We start from the raw sequence: 17,363 nt of genomic DNA on the forward strand, positions 1-17,363 counted from the left end.
TGTGGCTCCAGATTTCAATTTTGTTAGTATTAATAATAATCATGGTCATTTTAAGCAAAATATTGTAATAGATATGACAGTAATGTTGCTTCTCATTCATTTATTATATACTTCTGTTTATCCTTCATGCAAGATACTGCTTTATGTTTTAGCCCTGTGTTATGTAAGCACAGACCTTACCAATGAGTCCTTTTGGTTTCGTTACATGAAGATGATAGTCCTAATTCATCAAACAAACGCATAGTTGTTTGGCAGTTGAGAAGGACTCTTTGCTAATCTAGTAACACTCTTCCTCCTGGTTCCCGTGGTGGACAGTGACATGCACCAGAACGACTAGCTAAGGATGATCTGAGGACAGAGAACACAGGGAAGTGACAGGTCACAGAGAGCAAACCAGTGACCTTGGAGTCATGAGCAAAATATTCAAACCAACTGTGCTACAGATAAATGAGTTTCTCAATTCCTTGAATACCAACATCTCAGATAAAGTTACTCTCTCTGAGTATGTGTCACAGTAATAAGGCGCAGTGCAACTTCTTAAACTGTAAAAAGTTCACACATGATTCTCGAGCTATGAGATGTTATGGGGAAAACACTTAGATCATTGCAGTTCTGAAGTTTAGAGGCTCAGATCTTGCCTGAGCTCTACAGTCAATTGACTCATGGCTGTGGCTGAAACACTCACCTCTCTGGCACTCGGTTTCCTCCACCTGTCAAATAAAGTCATTGGACTAATCTTTAATGTCCCTCCAGCACGAATATTTAATGATTTGATGAGTCTTAAGAAATGCCTTCTGAGCACAGGCCTCTAAGATAGAAATGATAGTAAAACTCAGTAAAAATTAAACTGAAAATCCTCTGCCATTTTTAGCCTGCTAAGAATTATTGGATTGCACACAGAGAACTCAACAGGTTTAATAGGAACTCTTTGGTTCTGAGTGGATCTGCCACATCATTTTTTTGCCTCAGACAGTTATCTGTAACGGTTATGTCAAGGACAGGATGAATCTGTAACAGCACAAATCCAGCTATGTGAAGATTTACCCATATGGGTGGCAAAGGAGAGTGGCATATAACTGAGATTAAGTGGATTATTTACAAAAACAAGTGAACTGCCTCAAAACAGGATTCTTTTTTTGGCTTGTTTTACCCATAATGGTAGTAATGACGTCTTTGCCTTTTTGAGTTAGCTTGTTGACTGTTGTCCATTTAGCTAATTAAGCCCTGATTTATATCCTTTGTAAAAATAAATCTTAGAACTTCTTACTAGTACATGTGAATGAGTTTGTACCGCCTGGTTTTGAGCCACTGAAGCTGTTCATTTCATGAGGAATTGCCCAATAAATTGCATTTTGTCTGGATTCTAAATCCCAACATGTAAAGCTTGAGCTTCTTGAGACTGTTCGTCCTTTAGCTGCCAGTTCATCTGAAAGATCAATGAGAACATGAAATGTTTTTTTCTACCATATTTTTACTTTTATTGTTATCTACGATAAAAGTGCTGTTTTAGTGAATAAGGATGGCTCAGCTCATCGCAGAAGTATCTTTGTTTCATTTTCTTTCTGGTAGTATCCAGAGCTAGAGCATAAGGCTTAGTCACAATGTGGTTTTCCAGCTTCTAATCAGAATCTGGAAGCTATAAGCCAAAGTTACCTGAAGAAGTGATCATTTTTCTGCTTTAAAAAGGATGAATACTAATGCCAATAGCTTTATATTTATGTCACCTGTATAATACTTGTTTTACAAGGAAAAATATTTTTTCTCTGATACTCAGCTTTAGGAAAACTTGGCACATAAAAATATTCATATTTGCAAAACATCTGCATTTTTAAAGAGTAAATGTACCACATTAATATCTTACGAGGCACTTATAAATCATCCAATAGTAAAGTGGTTAAATATGAATTTTTTCCTCTAATAAAACAAATGATTTCTTCAATATCCTGGCTAATTTCCTTTGTAGAACTGGAAGACTGTCATGTTAACTTGACTCAAAGGGAGCTTATTGCATATTGCTAAATAGTTCTCACATAATCATATTAATACGAATAAAGTAGTGGTTCTTTGCATATCTTCCTGAAATTCTTATTTTACTTGCGTAAGATTAAAAATTTAACAAGTATACCCAAATTTATACTTCCAAATAAATGAATATTGGTTCTTTTAAAAGAGTTACCTAGGAAAGTTGTGCAATTGTTTCAGTGACGTTACTGTTGCACCAAATGGTCTGCCTGGCCTTCTTGGGAACTGCTTCCAGAGGAACTGTACCTGTCTGGTGAAACGCATGGTGGTTTTCATTCATTCATTTATTTATTTATCCAACAGTTACTTATTGAGTATCTACTATCTGCTAGTTGTACTAATTTCTAAGTTGATGAAAATTAAGAACAAACAATATAGCCCCTGCCTTTATTATGTTCACAGTCAGTTGGTTTTGGTTTTTTGAAATTGCCAAAAGCTGAATTTGGTAAAGGTGAAGGATGTCAGTGAATAAATTTTAGTGAAAGATGTTATGACTTAAGGAGGTTATTTGTTTTTTTTTACCCCGTGAAGTGGCTTTCAAGATGGTATCAAAGGGAATTTCCCCCCATCCCCCAAAACCATTTTGAATTAAGATAGTATCTTTGGAATAGATTGATTGCTTGTCTTGGTACCTAATTTGCAGGGTAATATTCATTTAGATATATACTAACATTACTATTTTACTTTATCAGTTTTTAATGTATATTTTGGAGCTTTTATTTACCAGCTATTGTTTGGTTGATGTGAAGATTCAAAGATAGGGTCCTGGTTTACATTTGAAAAAATTGTTGCACAAGGGAGATACCTAAATGTGATTGTCCTATTGATCTTTGGTTTTGTGTATGTATTTAAGCTTACATGAAGTACAGATTCCTAGCCTGCCAGTGCCTAGTTGTCTTTTCTTCAGTTTTTACATATATGTGATTATACACTTGGGAATGAAATAGAGGTATCTGGCTATGCTTCATCTGGAATTATGATTATGTCATAAATAAAATTGGACCAAAAAACAGTTTTACCCTAGAAATCCAATACATAATGGAAAAAAAGAAAAATACATTCTCATGATGAATGCACAGAGGAGGGGGCCCAGTACACTGATCTAGTAGTTTCATTGTAGTAACACAACATATTTGTCTCTCCAGGGGGATCTTTAGATGTATATAGAAAAATTCCAGAGAATGTTCTTGGAAGAATTGCAGTAGCGGTGAGTATATGACTTCAACCTTTTGAAATCTGAGTGATCTAATCTTTCTAGTCAAATCTTATTCTCCTTATAACAGTATGTTTTTTCTTTTTCTTCAATCCCTATTGACTGCCAGGCCCTTCTCATCTCTCTTTTCTTACCATTTTTGTCCTTTCTTCTTTTCATAGACCAACCCTCAATAACAACGTGGTCACATGGCGTCCTTCAGGCTTATGGGTGCTCTAACCCATTCTAGTTTCATGTGTTTGGAGGGACCTCCATGTTCTTGTTAACCAGTAAAAGTTCCACGTTGTACAAAAAGCAAACTGTTTGGGAGGTATTTTGTACTTATAGCTATATGATTAGGAAATACTTATAAAGTCTAAATTATTAAAATAAAACTGTAAGAAATACTACTTTATTCTTAAGGATTTTTGCAGACTTTTTGTATTTTTGGTTGGTTTTTAATTTTTTCAGCAACTTTATCTAGGAATTTATTCCCTTTGTGATTAAAAGCAGTTTTCCTACTTTATGTATTCACAAATAAACTGATGAAATGTATCAACTAAATTAACATGACAACTAAATTAACATAAGCTCCAGATCTCAAATTTGGAATAATGTTGGCTAAACAGTGTCTAAGAGAAGTCATGGGGTGGTGTAATAGTAAACAGTTGCTAAACTAAAGGCACGCTGATAACTTAAGCAATTTAATGCAGAACAAAGTGATTATAGCATGTACCATTTAATTAAATGGCTGATTTTCACATTCATTATACATCAAACTGACAGCTCAAATCCTTTAATCCAACATGGACACTTATTTAGTTGTAGTTCATTGTAATTCACAGCTTTCCTTTTTTCTTTCTAATTATTAGTGTGAACTGCCCAGGGTGATGAGAACTTTCCTTTCTGATGCTATTGCTGCTAAGTAGCTTCTAATCTCCATGTTTAGGTAGGTTAGTTTAGTATGAAATTTGAGTACTTAAATCACTATTTTAGATGAAAATAAAAATGTTTCATTTCCTCTTTTAATCTCAGGGGGGAATGAATGCTTTGTGGCTTTTGGCAGTTCTTGGCTCTAAAGTTTAATAACACGTATAATAAAGGGCGAGAAAAGGCAAGGATACCAATTGAAAAAGAAAAAAGTATATGAGTTCTATATACTCAATTATCTATTGAACTTGGCTAAAATAGGAATCTTTCTTTAGTAGAGAAGCGTGTTCCTCCTGGACTTCGTAAATCTTATGTCTGTCTTGTGTAGGGCATCCGCACAAGGCCATTGGTCTTTTCAATTCTGTTGGCGTAGGAAGCCTGTGAAGGAAGTATGGAATCAGCAAAAAAGACAAATAATAATCCAGCTTCAAACACAGGGCTTACCTATTGGGTAATTGAAAATATGACAAAAATTATTTTAGTGAAAGGGCATTTAAAATAACTGCTAGCCCAAACTGTTGTTTACATTTACCCTTACATTTTTTAAAGTTGTGTGGTTTTTTTCCTAAATGTGCCCAATTTCTCCAGCTTTTATGGCTAAAGTGATAGCGATGAAAACTGCCTGTGGCCAGAGTAGAAGAAATGCTTTTGATAATTTTGCTCTTCGTTTTGCCGCTTTCTATAAACTCCACTGGGGCCTAACTTGTATAATGCCTCCAAAGTGTATTTTTTTATATAATGTGAATAGGCTACAAACTTGGATGATCGTCTATTGCAGGTGACAAAACACCAGTGGAAGGATTTTACCAATGAAAACAAGAGTAGCAGATTGGTGGGTTTAGGTCATGGTTTGCAAAGCAAACGTTAGCACAGCCTGAGTGGGTTCCCAGGATCCTTGGGGATCTCTCCTCTTGTGTTCTGATGACAGCATGGATGCCATTCCCTTGAGTTCCTCAGTGAGGCCAAGAGAACACATCCGTGTTGTTGCCAAGTCAGAAGCCACAGAATCAGAAGACAGGAGGGCAACAGGTGTATGCTGAGTACTTCCTTGTGCTAGTCATTGATACATGTTTTACATACAAATGTATCATTTAATTGTCACAGCAAACTCTGTAAAAGTGTAGATTATGGACATATTTTATACACATACAAGTCAAGGTTTAGAGACATTAAATAACTTGCCCAGAGTTATCTCTGAAACTAGCTGGTGATAATTTGAACCCAGGGCTGTTTGACTTCTGACCCCATTCTCTTTTTGCTTAGAAAATGAGAAAAGAGAAGAGGATAGACTGAAAGAGACATCAGGGTTAAAAAGAAAAAAGAGAAGTATGGCGTAACACCTACAACTGGTTCACATTCTTTTCATGGCCTAGAACCATCTTAGGCATCTCTCCTTTGCCAAATTAACTTATTTTCCAGATGCTAATAATCTGGCATGCTTTTATGGTATTATGCAGGTCCAAAGAGCAAGGTTCATTACTGGATGGACCCCTGTCAGCTTTTCTCATTTGTTGTTCAGGTTTTCTCTTGTAGGATGTATGGCAAGAGAATATTTTCCCAGAAAAAGATATCCACATAAACTGGCTGATTTCAGCCTTCCAACTTGCTCAGTGATTTTCAACCACTTCCCACTTGAATGTGGTGTCCTATAAAGAGGAATGCCTTTGTGGCTTTCCCTGCCATCTAACACATTTTATTTTCCCTCTCGTTGCTGAAGCAGAGACACTGTGTACTGTATTTTGAGTGCTAATGGTGATTGAAGTTGTCCCTGAAAGGATGTGCACTTGACATGTCAAGGAGTGAGTGATTGACAGCCGATATACGTACTTTTAGTGTCAAGGCTTTGTCAAAGCATTGGTGTGAAACCTAGCCTACTGAATGCCAATAATGCCCTCTAGATTTTCAATGGAAAGATTTCTACCTACCTGTACACTGATTCTTACGTGCTTCTATAGGAAAATGTAATCTATTTTGACTAAGAAGAATAATATTTTCTTTTATAATCTCTAACAAAATTTATATTAGCAAGTATCATAAAAATCAGTATTACTTTTTTCCTGCCTGATCATCTGAATATAATGAATTGCTTTCCTCTCATGTATATTCTGATTATTCATTTTCTGTGGAACCAGTTTTCAGTGGTGAGCTATCTTTAGTGGAAAGTTTTTGTAATATGCAACTAAGCTTATTATAAGTTGAGAAGTTTAACCAGAACTCAGAAGATGATTACTTCCATTCTAAATAAGATCACCTCATCCTACTACTAAAAAAGAACATTGTTTTCATTAACAGTGTTATTTTTTATAAGCACTTAAGAAAATATTTTTAAAAAATAAATAAAAATTAGAAAAAGAAAATATTTTTATCTTGTCTCCTCCTTCTGTGTTATCATTACTGCTATTTTGATATTCTCTTTTTTTTTACCATCTTACTGTCCAGAACACATGTGTTTTACTGTAGTGCCACTTATTCTAAACCCTGGAAGAAACCATTTGCTATAAAAATGTATTCTGTTCTCTAAAATAGACCAGAAATTTGTAGAATTGATCATACTGCTTTAGCAAATCTTTCAGGAGTGCATTCCACTCTGAGTGAACAATTAAAATAAGTTAACCTCTGCTCAGCATTAATTGATACAGATCTTATCTTCTCCTAGATCTTTAGTATTTGGAGATTGGGTTTCTTCCTTTGCATTTCTGTGTTTAATATTGGTCTTAGTCTTTCTTGATCAACTGAAATCCTTGCATATTTAGCCCCAACCGTCTTTTCATCATTTTCAATATATGTAAATCACTCAGTTACTTTTCATAATAGTAAGTTTTCTTCCTACTCACCTCAAATTTTCTATAATGTTAAGTACTTTCAAAGTCTTGTAAATTTTAAGTAATAGTAGTGGTTTATTCATTGTATCTGATACCTAATTATGAACAGCCAACCTTGAAACTGGCAAGTTCACACACTCATGTGCATACAGGGTCAGTGGATGTAAATAAAAATATGTACATCTCCTTTTTTTAAAATTTATTAAGGTATCATTGATATACAATCTTATGCTCAGGTTTCACATGAGCAACATTGTGGTTACTACATTCCCCCCTATTATCAAGTCCCCACCACATACACCATTACAGTCACTGTCCATCAGCATAGTAAGATGCTGTAGAGTCACTACTTGTCCTCTCTGTGCTATACTGCCTTCCCCGTGCCCCCCCATGTTATGTGTGCTAATCATAATGCCCCTTAATCCCCTTCTCCCTCCCTTCCCACCCACCCTCCCCAGTCCCTTTCCCTTTGGTAACTGTTAGTCCATTCTTGGGTTCTGTGAGTCTGTTTTGTTCCTTCAGTTTTTGCTTTGTGGTTATACTCTGCAGATGAGTGAAATCATTTGGTATGTATGTCTCCTTTTACAACAACTTCTATAAAAAGATTTTTAAAGCTTTTAATGATTAAATTTCTCACCTAGAAGATAGCACTTTACTTAAAGATTTGGTAATATCTTTTTTTCAGTATCTTACTTAACTAGTTATTCTGAACTGAAGCTGATATTTCAGAAATCTAGATCTAATTCAGATGTTTGTTTTCACTGTATCGCCTTGACTTGCCCTTTCAATCTTGTCTGCATAGCTGCATACATATGCTCGCACCAGCCAGACTGGCTTATAAAGATCATTATCTTTATATATTTCTTCTTTCCTTCCCTAATTCCACTTAAAACCTTTCTTTGGAAACTTTTCATTTTTAGATAATTTTAAACTTACAGAAAAGTTGAGAGAATAATACAAAGAATTCCCACAGGTGCTTCACTTAGATTCCCCAGCTGTCAGTTAGCCACATTTGGTTGCATGCGTTAAGACCCTTTACGCCTAAATACTTCAGGTGTATATTTCCTAAGGACAAGGACATTCTCTTATCACTGTATACTGGTCAAAATCAGGAAACAAGCATTAATCAAAACTCTTATGTAACTGTTCTTATTCAGATTTTGCAGGTTGTCCTATATTACCATTTGTAGACAAAAAGAAAAAAAAATTCTGATCTAAAATCCAGCCTAGGAATATACATTGCATTTAGTTGTCATGTCTCTTTAGCTAGAAAAGCATGTTAGTGTTTCTTTGTCTTTCATGACCTTGATATTTTTAGAGGCCTGCCCCAGCACTTTGAAGTATAGATTTTTCCTTTGGCCTGAACACCTTCTCTTCTTTACATCAGTTGAATCTTTTACTCAGGGCCCAGCGCCTTGGTAAATCCTTCCTGACTACTGCGGGAAAAGTAATCTTTATTCCTCTTATTACCTTCATTTCTTAACTTTTTAAAATATCTGATCATAACTGTCATGACTTTGAAAAAAATTTCACATACAGAAGCATAGAAAAATAAAAAGTGAATGCCTTTGTCCCTTTTTCCTGTCCTCCTCTCCACCGACAACACCAAGAACTTAGGAGCCGTACTTCCAGGTCATTTGACACACACATACAGATTTCTTTCGCTAATCATACGTTATCTTCAGAACTTGTAAGCACATTGAAGAAAGGGACTTGGCAGTTTTTACATTTGGTGGTCTCACAGCATCTGACACAGAAACTTGAGATGTTTAATAAATGCTTATTGGCTGACAGAATTTTGAAGGAAGAATTATGGTTGATATGATTATATGCTTAAATGTGGAAAATTCCTTACAAAAAACATCATTGTACTGTTTTTCTTAATTAGGTTGTTAAAGGCCTTACCTATTTGTGGAGTTTGAAGATTTTACACAGAGGTATGTACTGAATCTACAAGCTCCAACTTAATTTGGGGTGGGGTGGGGACCTCTCCAGGTACCTTGATGTTTAAAGTGAGTAAATGATCTGATGTTTCAGCCAGCTGATATATTGAATAGTCAAAAGATGGCTGCTTTGTAAATGTTAGTTTTCTTATTTTCTCCATCAACTGCTCTGATTTTGATTATGAATTTGGTATTGTATTTTTGTGAGTATGTTTACCAAATTTAGAAAGGTATTTCGTAGTATTTGAAAAAGACAGGATCTTGTTATTCTTAACTCTGGTTTATGTAAAACCTTCACTTTCTGTACAATTAGATCCCTTCCTTTTATTAACATTTCAGGTATTATACAGTTACTTAAGAGATTGCTTCACATACCTTGTAGGTGAAACTTTATATAAGAAGTTGGTGAATGCATGAGAAATTCATCTTTTAGCCTATTAACAGAACACATGAGAAGAATAATCTAACTATTGAATGTTATAACAGAAATTTCCCTTTGCATTATTTCATGTCCCAAAATGTGTGAATCCATTTGGAGCAAATTATTAAGTGAGAAACATTATAAAAAAACAACTTAAGGGCCTACTGTTACTAACAGTACTATTATATTTACACATCTGCTCACCCTAGCTTTATGTACATTTGGGGAATGCAACAGCATACGCATTAGATACAATTAAAGGAAAGGTTTTTTTTTTAAGGTATAAGCTATGAGGAGGAAACAACTGATGTCTTCAATTGTAGTATCACATCTGTCACAAAGGGCTATTTTTTGTTGTGTTTTTAATATCCTAGTGATTTTAAATTTCTTCTAAAATCCTTCCTCTTTTGAAGAGAATGTATAGACTTTGACAAGTAAAACTTTCAGTTCAGTTCTTGAAGGTATTTATGCTGATTAAATGGATTATAAACCAAATTTTTCTTTAAAGCCAGTGCACTCTATTTTTAGAGTATAGTTTCATGCAAAATGCGGATAGATACCGGGAGAGGAGCTGAGTTGTACTGGAATTACTCTTCCTGGGAATAAATAAGCATATAAATACATCTGGTGAGAAAAAAGTGGAGTGTTTTCACTGCCAAGGTTAAGAGAGAACGACATGCTTTGACTTATGTTGCTTCCATTCTCTGTATTCCTCCCTCCCCATACTCAACTAACCCAAACAAGTGGTTGTAGCCATTTTAGTAGTCATTAACACAATGGTCAGTTCTTGTCATTTTATTGATTTTTATGGATGTCTGCTATCTATTTGACAAGGGAACTCAAGCAATCATCAATCTCAACAGCAGTTTTCATTAAGAGGGCCTTGCCGTGGAAATGCAGATGTTGTGATTAAAGTGATCCTTAGGATCCTCCTGTGCTTTGGGTACAGTTCTGGAGTATAATGAGTTTCACTAGCTGTTACTTTCTGTGAGGAATCTTCATGGCACCAAGAACCATAGTGGTTACGGAAATACTATTAGTTATTCTGCAGTCATCTTTGTTTTTCTTCTTTAAAAACCATTCGTTTTAGTTTCACTCTTTGTTTTGGGAAAGTAATGGAATTTTTCATTTGAAATGGAATCTCGATAGATGTGTTTCAAGCAAATTGGTGACTGGACCTAAAAATAAAGTCTGCAGTGTTTGTCAGATTCCCAGTACGACCACCCACAGCCACCCGGGGCATGTGCGGTTGACTAGAGCCTCTCAGGGGCAGGCAGGCCCTTCCTTGCTCTGGATGCATCTTGGGCTAAGAAGGTTCTTTGAGGGGTGACTTTCAAAGGCCTTAGTGGTTTGGCTGATTGAAGACATAGAACTTTCTAAGAAGAATCCTGAGCCCGTACCCCCCTTCTCAGTCTGTGCTGGCCTGCAGAATGCCGGCCATGAAATGCCACTCACTCTGGAAAGAAGTTCCCTGTGAGGAGCTGGATGGGGCAGAGGCAACAGGCCGACAAACGCTCTCAGGGGATTTCAGTTTTCAGTAAATACCAGTGAGGGGATGTGCTTCTGCACCTAACTGGATGGCAAGACTAATGAATTACAGTGCAAGTGAATGGATATTCCCCAGTAATTATGGGTACTCAACTAAAGAAATAATATGCTGTGGCAATATACTTCATTAAATATATTTATATATTTAGCTTTTGAGTTTCCTAGTAACTCATGGAACCTTTTACTGTCTGAACTTAAAAGCATGTGTTTTTATTGAAGAGTGGAAGAAACCAGGTGTCCCTAAAGACTTTTGTAAAGCAGAGTAATGAGAAATTTACTCTGGATCGAGTAGTCGTTACCTTAGTATTTGAGAGGTTTTGTCCATATTTAATAACTTGGATTTCATAAAAATAAGATTAAAGATGCTATTTTATTTACCAAAAAGCTATTTAATTTTCTCCTTGATTAAAAAATTATAGCTTTTTAGATCTGTTCAATCAGGCAATTAAAGATCAGAGCTTTTAAGTTCAGCTGAGGCAATTAAATAGGTAATATACTTGTTTATTCGCTCTTGCTATGTAAGCTCATTGCTGTACCTTCTCGAAAGCACATATACTCATTTTTACTTTCTCTAAATGAATGATGATGAGAATTCTCACTGAATATGTCTCACATTGTCAAATCAAAGACTGGTCCTTCTGCAGAAGGGGGAGCCTGGTACCCACATAGTGGGAAGCAGAGCGACAAGAAGATGCATCTACGCTTCTTACTCCTTTGTCTTGTTCTAAGCACCTATGTACTCTGATCATCATTTGCTTCCCTACCAAATGCTGCTCATAAAAACTAGGGGCTTGTATTAGTAAACACACATTTTTAAAGATTAAAAAAATGGAGCTATATTCAGTTACCTAATAAGAAAAGAGAAAAAAAACATTTCTCACAATTAAATGGCTTCCTTGGAATACAGTGGTCCTGGATTTTTAGCTACTTAAGTACATATATATTTTTTAATTATATTTTTTATAATTTAAATTATGTATATTAGAAAATTTACAAGGCATAATTAATGACTTCCAAACAAGCTGTTGAAAACCATATCTTTCCTCTAGTGTATATCCAGTGAGGACTGTAGAGTAGAATGAAATATGAGCAACAGGCAGTGACCAACCGCCCATCCCCATGAGGTGTGTTAATCTGGTACAGGTTAGTTTATTTGACAGTGTATATTGTCAACTAGAAATTTTTTTAGAAAGTCAGGTACAACTGTTGCCATTCACAGTGGATCATCGAATATTATACTAAGGCTTTACTGTTGTTCATTTTGTTCTTTTTAAGATTTGATTGAGATGATATATGTGAAAGTACTTCATAAACTATCAAATGCTAATAATGCAGGTATGTTTTTACTATATAACAATGAGTTAATCATTTTATCCAGTTAATAATATATACCACACTAATAATGCAGATATGGTTTTGTTATATAACAGTGAATTAATCACTTTATCCCATTAAAAAGCATATGCCACTTCAAAATCAAGCCAGGGAGAGAGTTTATTATACTTTATATTACTGGGTCAAAAATGATAAGAATCTTTTCTCTAAGAAAATCATGTGGTGTCACATGAGGACATAACTATGAAAAATGTTTGAAGGTTCCACCACAATCAACTACAGTGGAAAAATTATGTTTATTGAAAAGCATACACCCTGTAAGCATGTAGTGACTGGGTAAAAACAAAGAAAATGAACAGTGAGAAAGTCTGTTAGGCCAGATCCGACATTACAGCAAACATTGCAGCCTAACTTCAAAACATACATCGCCACTAATGAGGTGAGAGCCCTGCATATTAATAAAGCTGCAGCTCCAGTCGCAGCCATCATTACCCACATCAAACGTAAATACAAGATTAACACCTATGCCATTTCTTTGGAAGATGTGAGAATGCCCTGGCAGTAACTGCTCTCTCTTTCCCTGAGGATAAAAAATAGAAATGGAAAGGTAATAAGATTAGAACTTAGATTAAGAAAATAAAATTGGCCATCAGGCTGGGGCAATCTTACACAGATGGACAAGTTTATAAAAAGGAAAAACCTAGGTACTTGGTGTCCCAGAACATTTTTTTAATATATAAACCTGGTTTTAGCTTCATTTATTTTCTTTAATAGGAGAGCTTTTTAATATTTTAAATTATAAAATTATATGTTTTATGTATTTTACATATTTTTTAAATTTATATTATTCTGAAGGAAAATGCTGCCCAGATAAGATTTTTGTTTAGAGAAATTAAGTCCTGTGGTTTTGACATGTGTATCAGAAATTTTATTTTCTACCCCAGTTTTACTGTTTTATAAATCTGGCCTCAAACAGATCTTCCAGTTAGTGCAACCCTCGATGCCAAAGCCAGTGTTGTTAGTTTGTTCATTCAGCATCTATTTATTTTATACCTACAGATGTTCCAGGCACTGGTCTCAGTACTTGGAATACATTAATATATAAAACAAGAGTCCTGCACTCGTGGAATTTGTATTCTAGCAGGAATGTGGCAAGGTTGGGAAACAGTCCGTAAATAATAAACATAATAAAAAAGTAAATATAGATTGTGTTAGAAAATGGTAATATGGCAAAAAGAAAAAGTAGATTAAGCTTGGGGGAGACAAAGGGTAGGTTGCGTTGTTCATCAGGTAGGCCTTGTAGAGAGGATAAAATTGGAACAAAGGCTTGAAGGAGAAGAGGAGCTACTCAAGTGGTTGTATGGGGGAGCAGTTAAAGCAGAAGATGCCAGGTGGGATGTGCCTGGAGTGTTCATGGAACAGCACGGAGGCTAGTGTACCTGCAGCTGAGGATAGAAGTAGGATAGAATCAGCTGTTAGAAGCTGTTGCAGTAATCCAGGTAAGTTACAGAGGCTCAGATCAGGGAGACAGTTGTGAAGATAGGGAGAAGTGGCCAGATGATTCTAGATATATATGTATATATATAATTAAGGCATCATAGATATATAATCTTTTTTTAAATTTATTTTTATTATGATATCATTAATATATAATCACATGAGCAGCATTGTGGTTACTAGATTCCCCGCATTATCAAGTCTCCTCCACATACCATTGCAGTCACTGTCCATCAGCATAGTAAGATGCTATAGAGTCACTACTTGTCTTCTATGTACTATACTGCCTTCCCCATGATCCCCCTATATTATGTGTGCTAATCATAATGCCCCTTAATCCCCTTCTCCCTTCCTCCCTGCCCCCTTTCCCTTTGGTAACCACTAGTCCCTTCTTGGAGTCTGTGAGTCTGCTGCTGTTTTGTTCCTTCAGTTTTTGCTTTGTTGTTATACTCCACAAATGAGTGAAATCATTTGGTACTTGTCTTTCTCTACCTTGCGTATTTCAGTAAGCATAATACCCTCTAGCTCCATCCATGTTGTTGCAAATGGTAGGATTTGTTTTCTTCTTTTGGCTGAATAATATTCCATTGTGTATATGTACCACCTCTTCTTTATCCATTCACCTACTGATGGACACTTAGGTTGCTTCCATGTCTTGGCTATTGTAAATAGTGCTGCAATAAACATAGGAGTGCATATGTCTATTTTAATTTGTGATCTTGTTTTCTTTGGATCAATTCCTAGGAGCGGAATTCCTGGGTCAAATGGTATTTCTATTTTTAGTTTTTTGAGGAACCTTCATATTGCTTTCCACAATGGTTGAACTAATTTACATTCCCCCCAACAGTGTAGGAGGGTTCCCCCTTCTCTGTATCCTCACCAGCATTTGTTGTTCCTTGTCTTTTGGATGTTGGCCATCCTAACTGGTGTGAGGTGATATCTCACTGTGGTTTCACTTTGCATTTCCTTGATGATTAGCAGTGTGGAACATCTTTTCATGTGCCTGTTGACCATATGAATTTCTTCTTTGGAGAAGTGTCTGTTCAGATCCTCTGCCCATTTTCTGGATACATTTTAAGTATAAAGTCAATAGAATTTCCTGACGGATTGCTCATGAGTTTTAAGAGGAAGTGCAGAGTCAAGGTTGCTTCAACTTTCATCAGTAGATTAGTGTGCTAAAAAATGTTTCCTGCAACTTTTTTCCTGCTCAAAGAGAGCCCTTCACTAAAATTAAAGAAAAAATGACAATATTAAGTGGTGACAAGAATACAGAGCAACTGGAACTCTCAGCCATTGCTGGTAGCAATATAAAATGGTGCAGCCACTTTGGAAAACAGTTTGGCACTTCCCTGCAACATGATCCAGCATTCCCACTCCTAATGACTTTATTCATAATAGCCCCAAACCAGAATCCATCCAGATGTCTTTCAGTGGTTGTACATCCATACACTAGAATGCCACTCAACAGTAATAGGGAACGAGCTACTGATACATGCAAATGACATGAATGAGTATCACATACTTTATGCTGAGTGAAAGAAGCCAAATTCAAAGGTCTACCTATTACTTATTGGACTTATATGACATTCCGGAAAAGACAAAACTGTAAGGATGGAAAATATGTCAGTGGTTGCCAAAGGGTAGAGGAAGGGTTGCCAGTTCTACCAAGGTGAATTTTCCAGTTCTTTCAAGGACCTTATAAAGCCATAAGGGAATTTTGGGGAGTATTGGAGATGGTCTGTATTTTGATTTGGGTGGTTTATACCACTGTGCACGTTTGTTAGAACACATAGACCTGTACATCTAGAAGGGGTGACTCTTACATAAACTATACGTCAGTATATCAGACTAAAGAAAGGAGCGGGGAGAGAGAAAGAAGGCCCTCTCTTACTTAACAGTGCAGTAGAAGCTGTACTTAAGAAAGAAGTTTCCCCTGCGAGGAGGACAAACCATTCTTTCAAAGGTTCTTTGTGATTCTGTCATTATCACTGTATTTCATGGTTCCTGAAAAATCCTACCTAGGTTTCATCTGTCAACACGGGTTGGGAAAAAAAAAATCCCTCATGATTTAAAGGACATTTGCATTGTCAGAAAGCAAAAGAGAGGGAGAGAGAAAGAGAGAAACTTAGAAGTTGCTATTGTCATTGACCAGCAATTTGGAGCATCTGGAAATGGGACAAAATTCTGTCTCCTTATGCCGTCTTTTTCCTCAAAAATTATTAAAGAATTTCAGTTGCACAGCATTGACTTGGCCTGACTTGGACAATTGAAAAAGCTTGCTTTTCTAAAAAGGAATAACGTTGTATTTGAATTCCCAGTTCAGTCACTCCGACTGATTGTCTCATGTGTGATCCTGGAAAGGAAGGTCACTCCTGCTCTCTGGGCCTCAGTTTCCTCATATATACAGGGAAGGGGTAGCTAGATGAATTTTGCAGTTCTTTCAAGGACCAGGACTCTGGATCAGTGATAAATGACTAAAGGAAGTAGGACCAGTTGGCAAGGTAAGAGAGCAAAAGGCAAATCTGAGAGCTATGTTGGAGAAGAAAGAAAAGACTGAAAATCCCTGACAGTAGATTTTGCTATGAAAATAATAACAGTAATAGTTATAATAATGAATATTTATTACACACTAACTCCGGAGCAGGCACTGTTCTAAGCTCTTAACATAAACTATTTTGTGTTTCTTCACAGTGGGGAATTCTGGGAAATCCGAAATATTTTAGAACTGAAGATGAGGGACTGAAATACGAACAAATAATTGAGAATTAAAGCAATGTAGCTTAGCTAAGAAAGTGGTTGCTTTCTGTACCACACTGATGTAATCAAATCAAAAGACATCTCTAAGGGAAAAGAGTTCTTTAATGATAAGGTATATTGAAAATATTATTAACAGAGTTATAAAAAGGTCACAACTTGGATTGAAAGCAAGGCCATTGTTTTTTTTAAATCTTATTTTGAAATCACTGTAGATCTATAGGAAGTTGCCAAAAAAAGTACAAGAAGGCTTGTACTTGCAAGGGCATCCTTTTTAATGGAGGAATTAGAAAGATAATTGGAAGCTGATAATGCAAAAGAGTGTAGGCATATAAATGTTATATATATATATATATATATATATATATATATATATATATATTTGCTAATATCTTTCAAATGAGATTAGTGTAAATTTTAAGATTTAAAAAATATTATAAAAGTATTTGTGTTACATCCCAGAATTATTACATTTATTAAATGAGAGAAGAGGTATGTGATGGTAAAGGTAAAACCCTTGAATTTCTTAGGAAAGAAATTTTGATGTCAGGGTGGTAGTGTTAAAAGAATACCTTGGTCTGGAATTTGTGCAAAAATAAATAAGGGAATGATCATTTGCCAGATAAAGTGATTCTTAGAGAATAAAATTGTTGGAAAGCATTGCTATCAATAGAAAACTAACCTGGTTAATTTTAAATAATTTATGAAGAAATGTAATGGGCAAAATACTTTTCTAACCACCTCTTTTGCAGAGATTTATATAGCTTGTGCTTACTCATAGGTTATAGTGAGTTTTTAAATAATCTGAGCATTTTTTTGCTATCTGGAGTACCAGACACATTTTTTAAAAGAACTGGTTAGTGTTTGAGCAGCGCAGGCCATTTTAACAGGAATCATTC

General features: G+C 35.7%; 1 protein-coding gene across 15 annotated transcripts in view; it reads left to right on the top strand.

Moving 5' to 3' along the window:
* Positions 1 to 17,363, top strand: part of MAP2K5 (mitogen-activated protein kinase kinase 5) — a 257,633-nt gene that overhangs the window by 112,647 nt on the left and 127,623 nt on the right. For 11 of the 15 annotated variants that reach the window (XM_057488920.1, XM_036932271.2, XM_036932274.2 and 8 more), the window contains exons 12-14: positions 3,168 to 3,229; positions 8,855 to 8,903; positions 12,154 to 12,213. In XM_057488920.1, coding sequence (XP_057344903.1) covers positions 3,168 to 3,229; positions 8,855 to 8,903; positions 12,154 to 12,213 — 171 coding nt within the window. The remainder of the gene's footprint in view (positions 1 to 3,167; positions 3,230 to 8,854; positions 8,904 to 12,153; positions 12,214 to 17,363) is intronic. The other 4 variants (XM_036932261.2, XM_036932269.2, XM_036932270.2 and 1 more) reach the window with 1 other exon arrangement.

This window comes from Manis pentadactyla, chromosome 11, assembly GCF_030020395.1.
Source record: "Manis pentadactyla isolate mManPen7 chromosome 11, mManPen7.hap1, whole genome shotgun sequence".
Lineage (NCBI taxonomy): Eukaryota > Metazoa > Chordata > Mammalia > Pholidota > Manidae > Manis > Manis pentadactyla.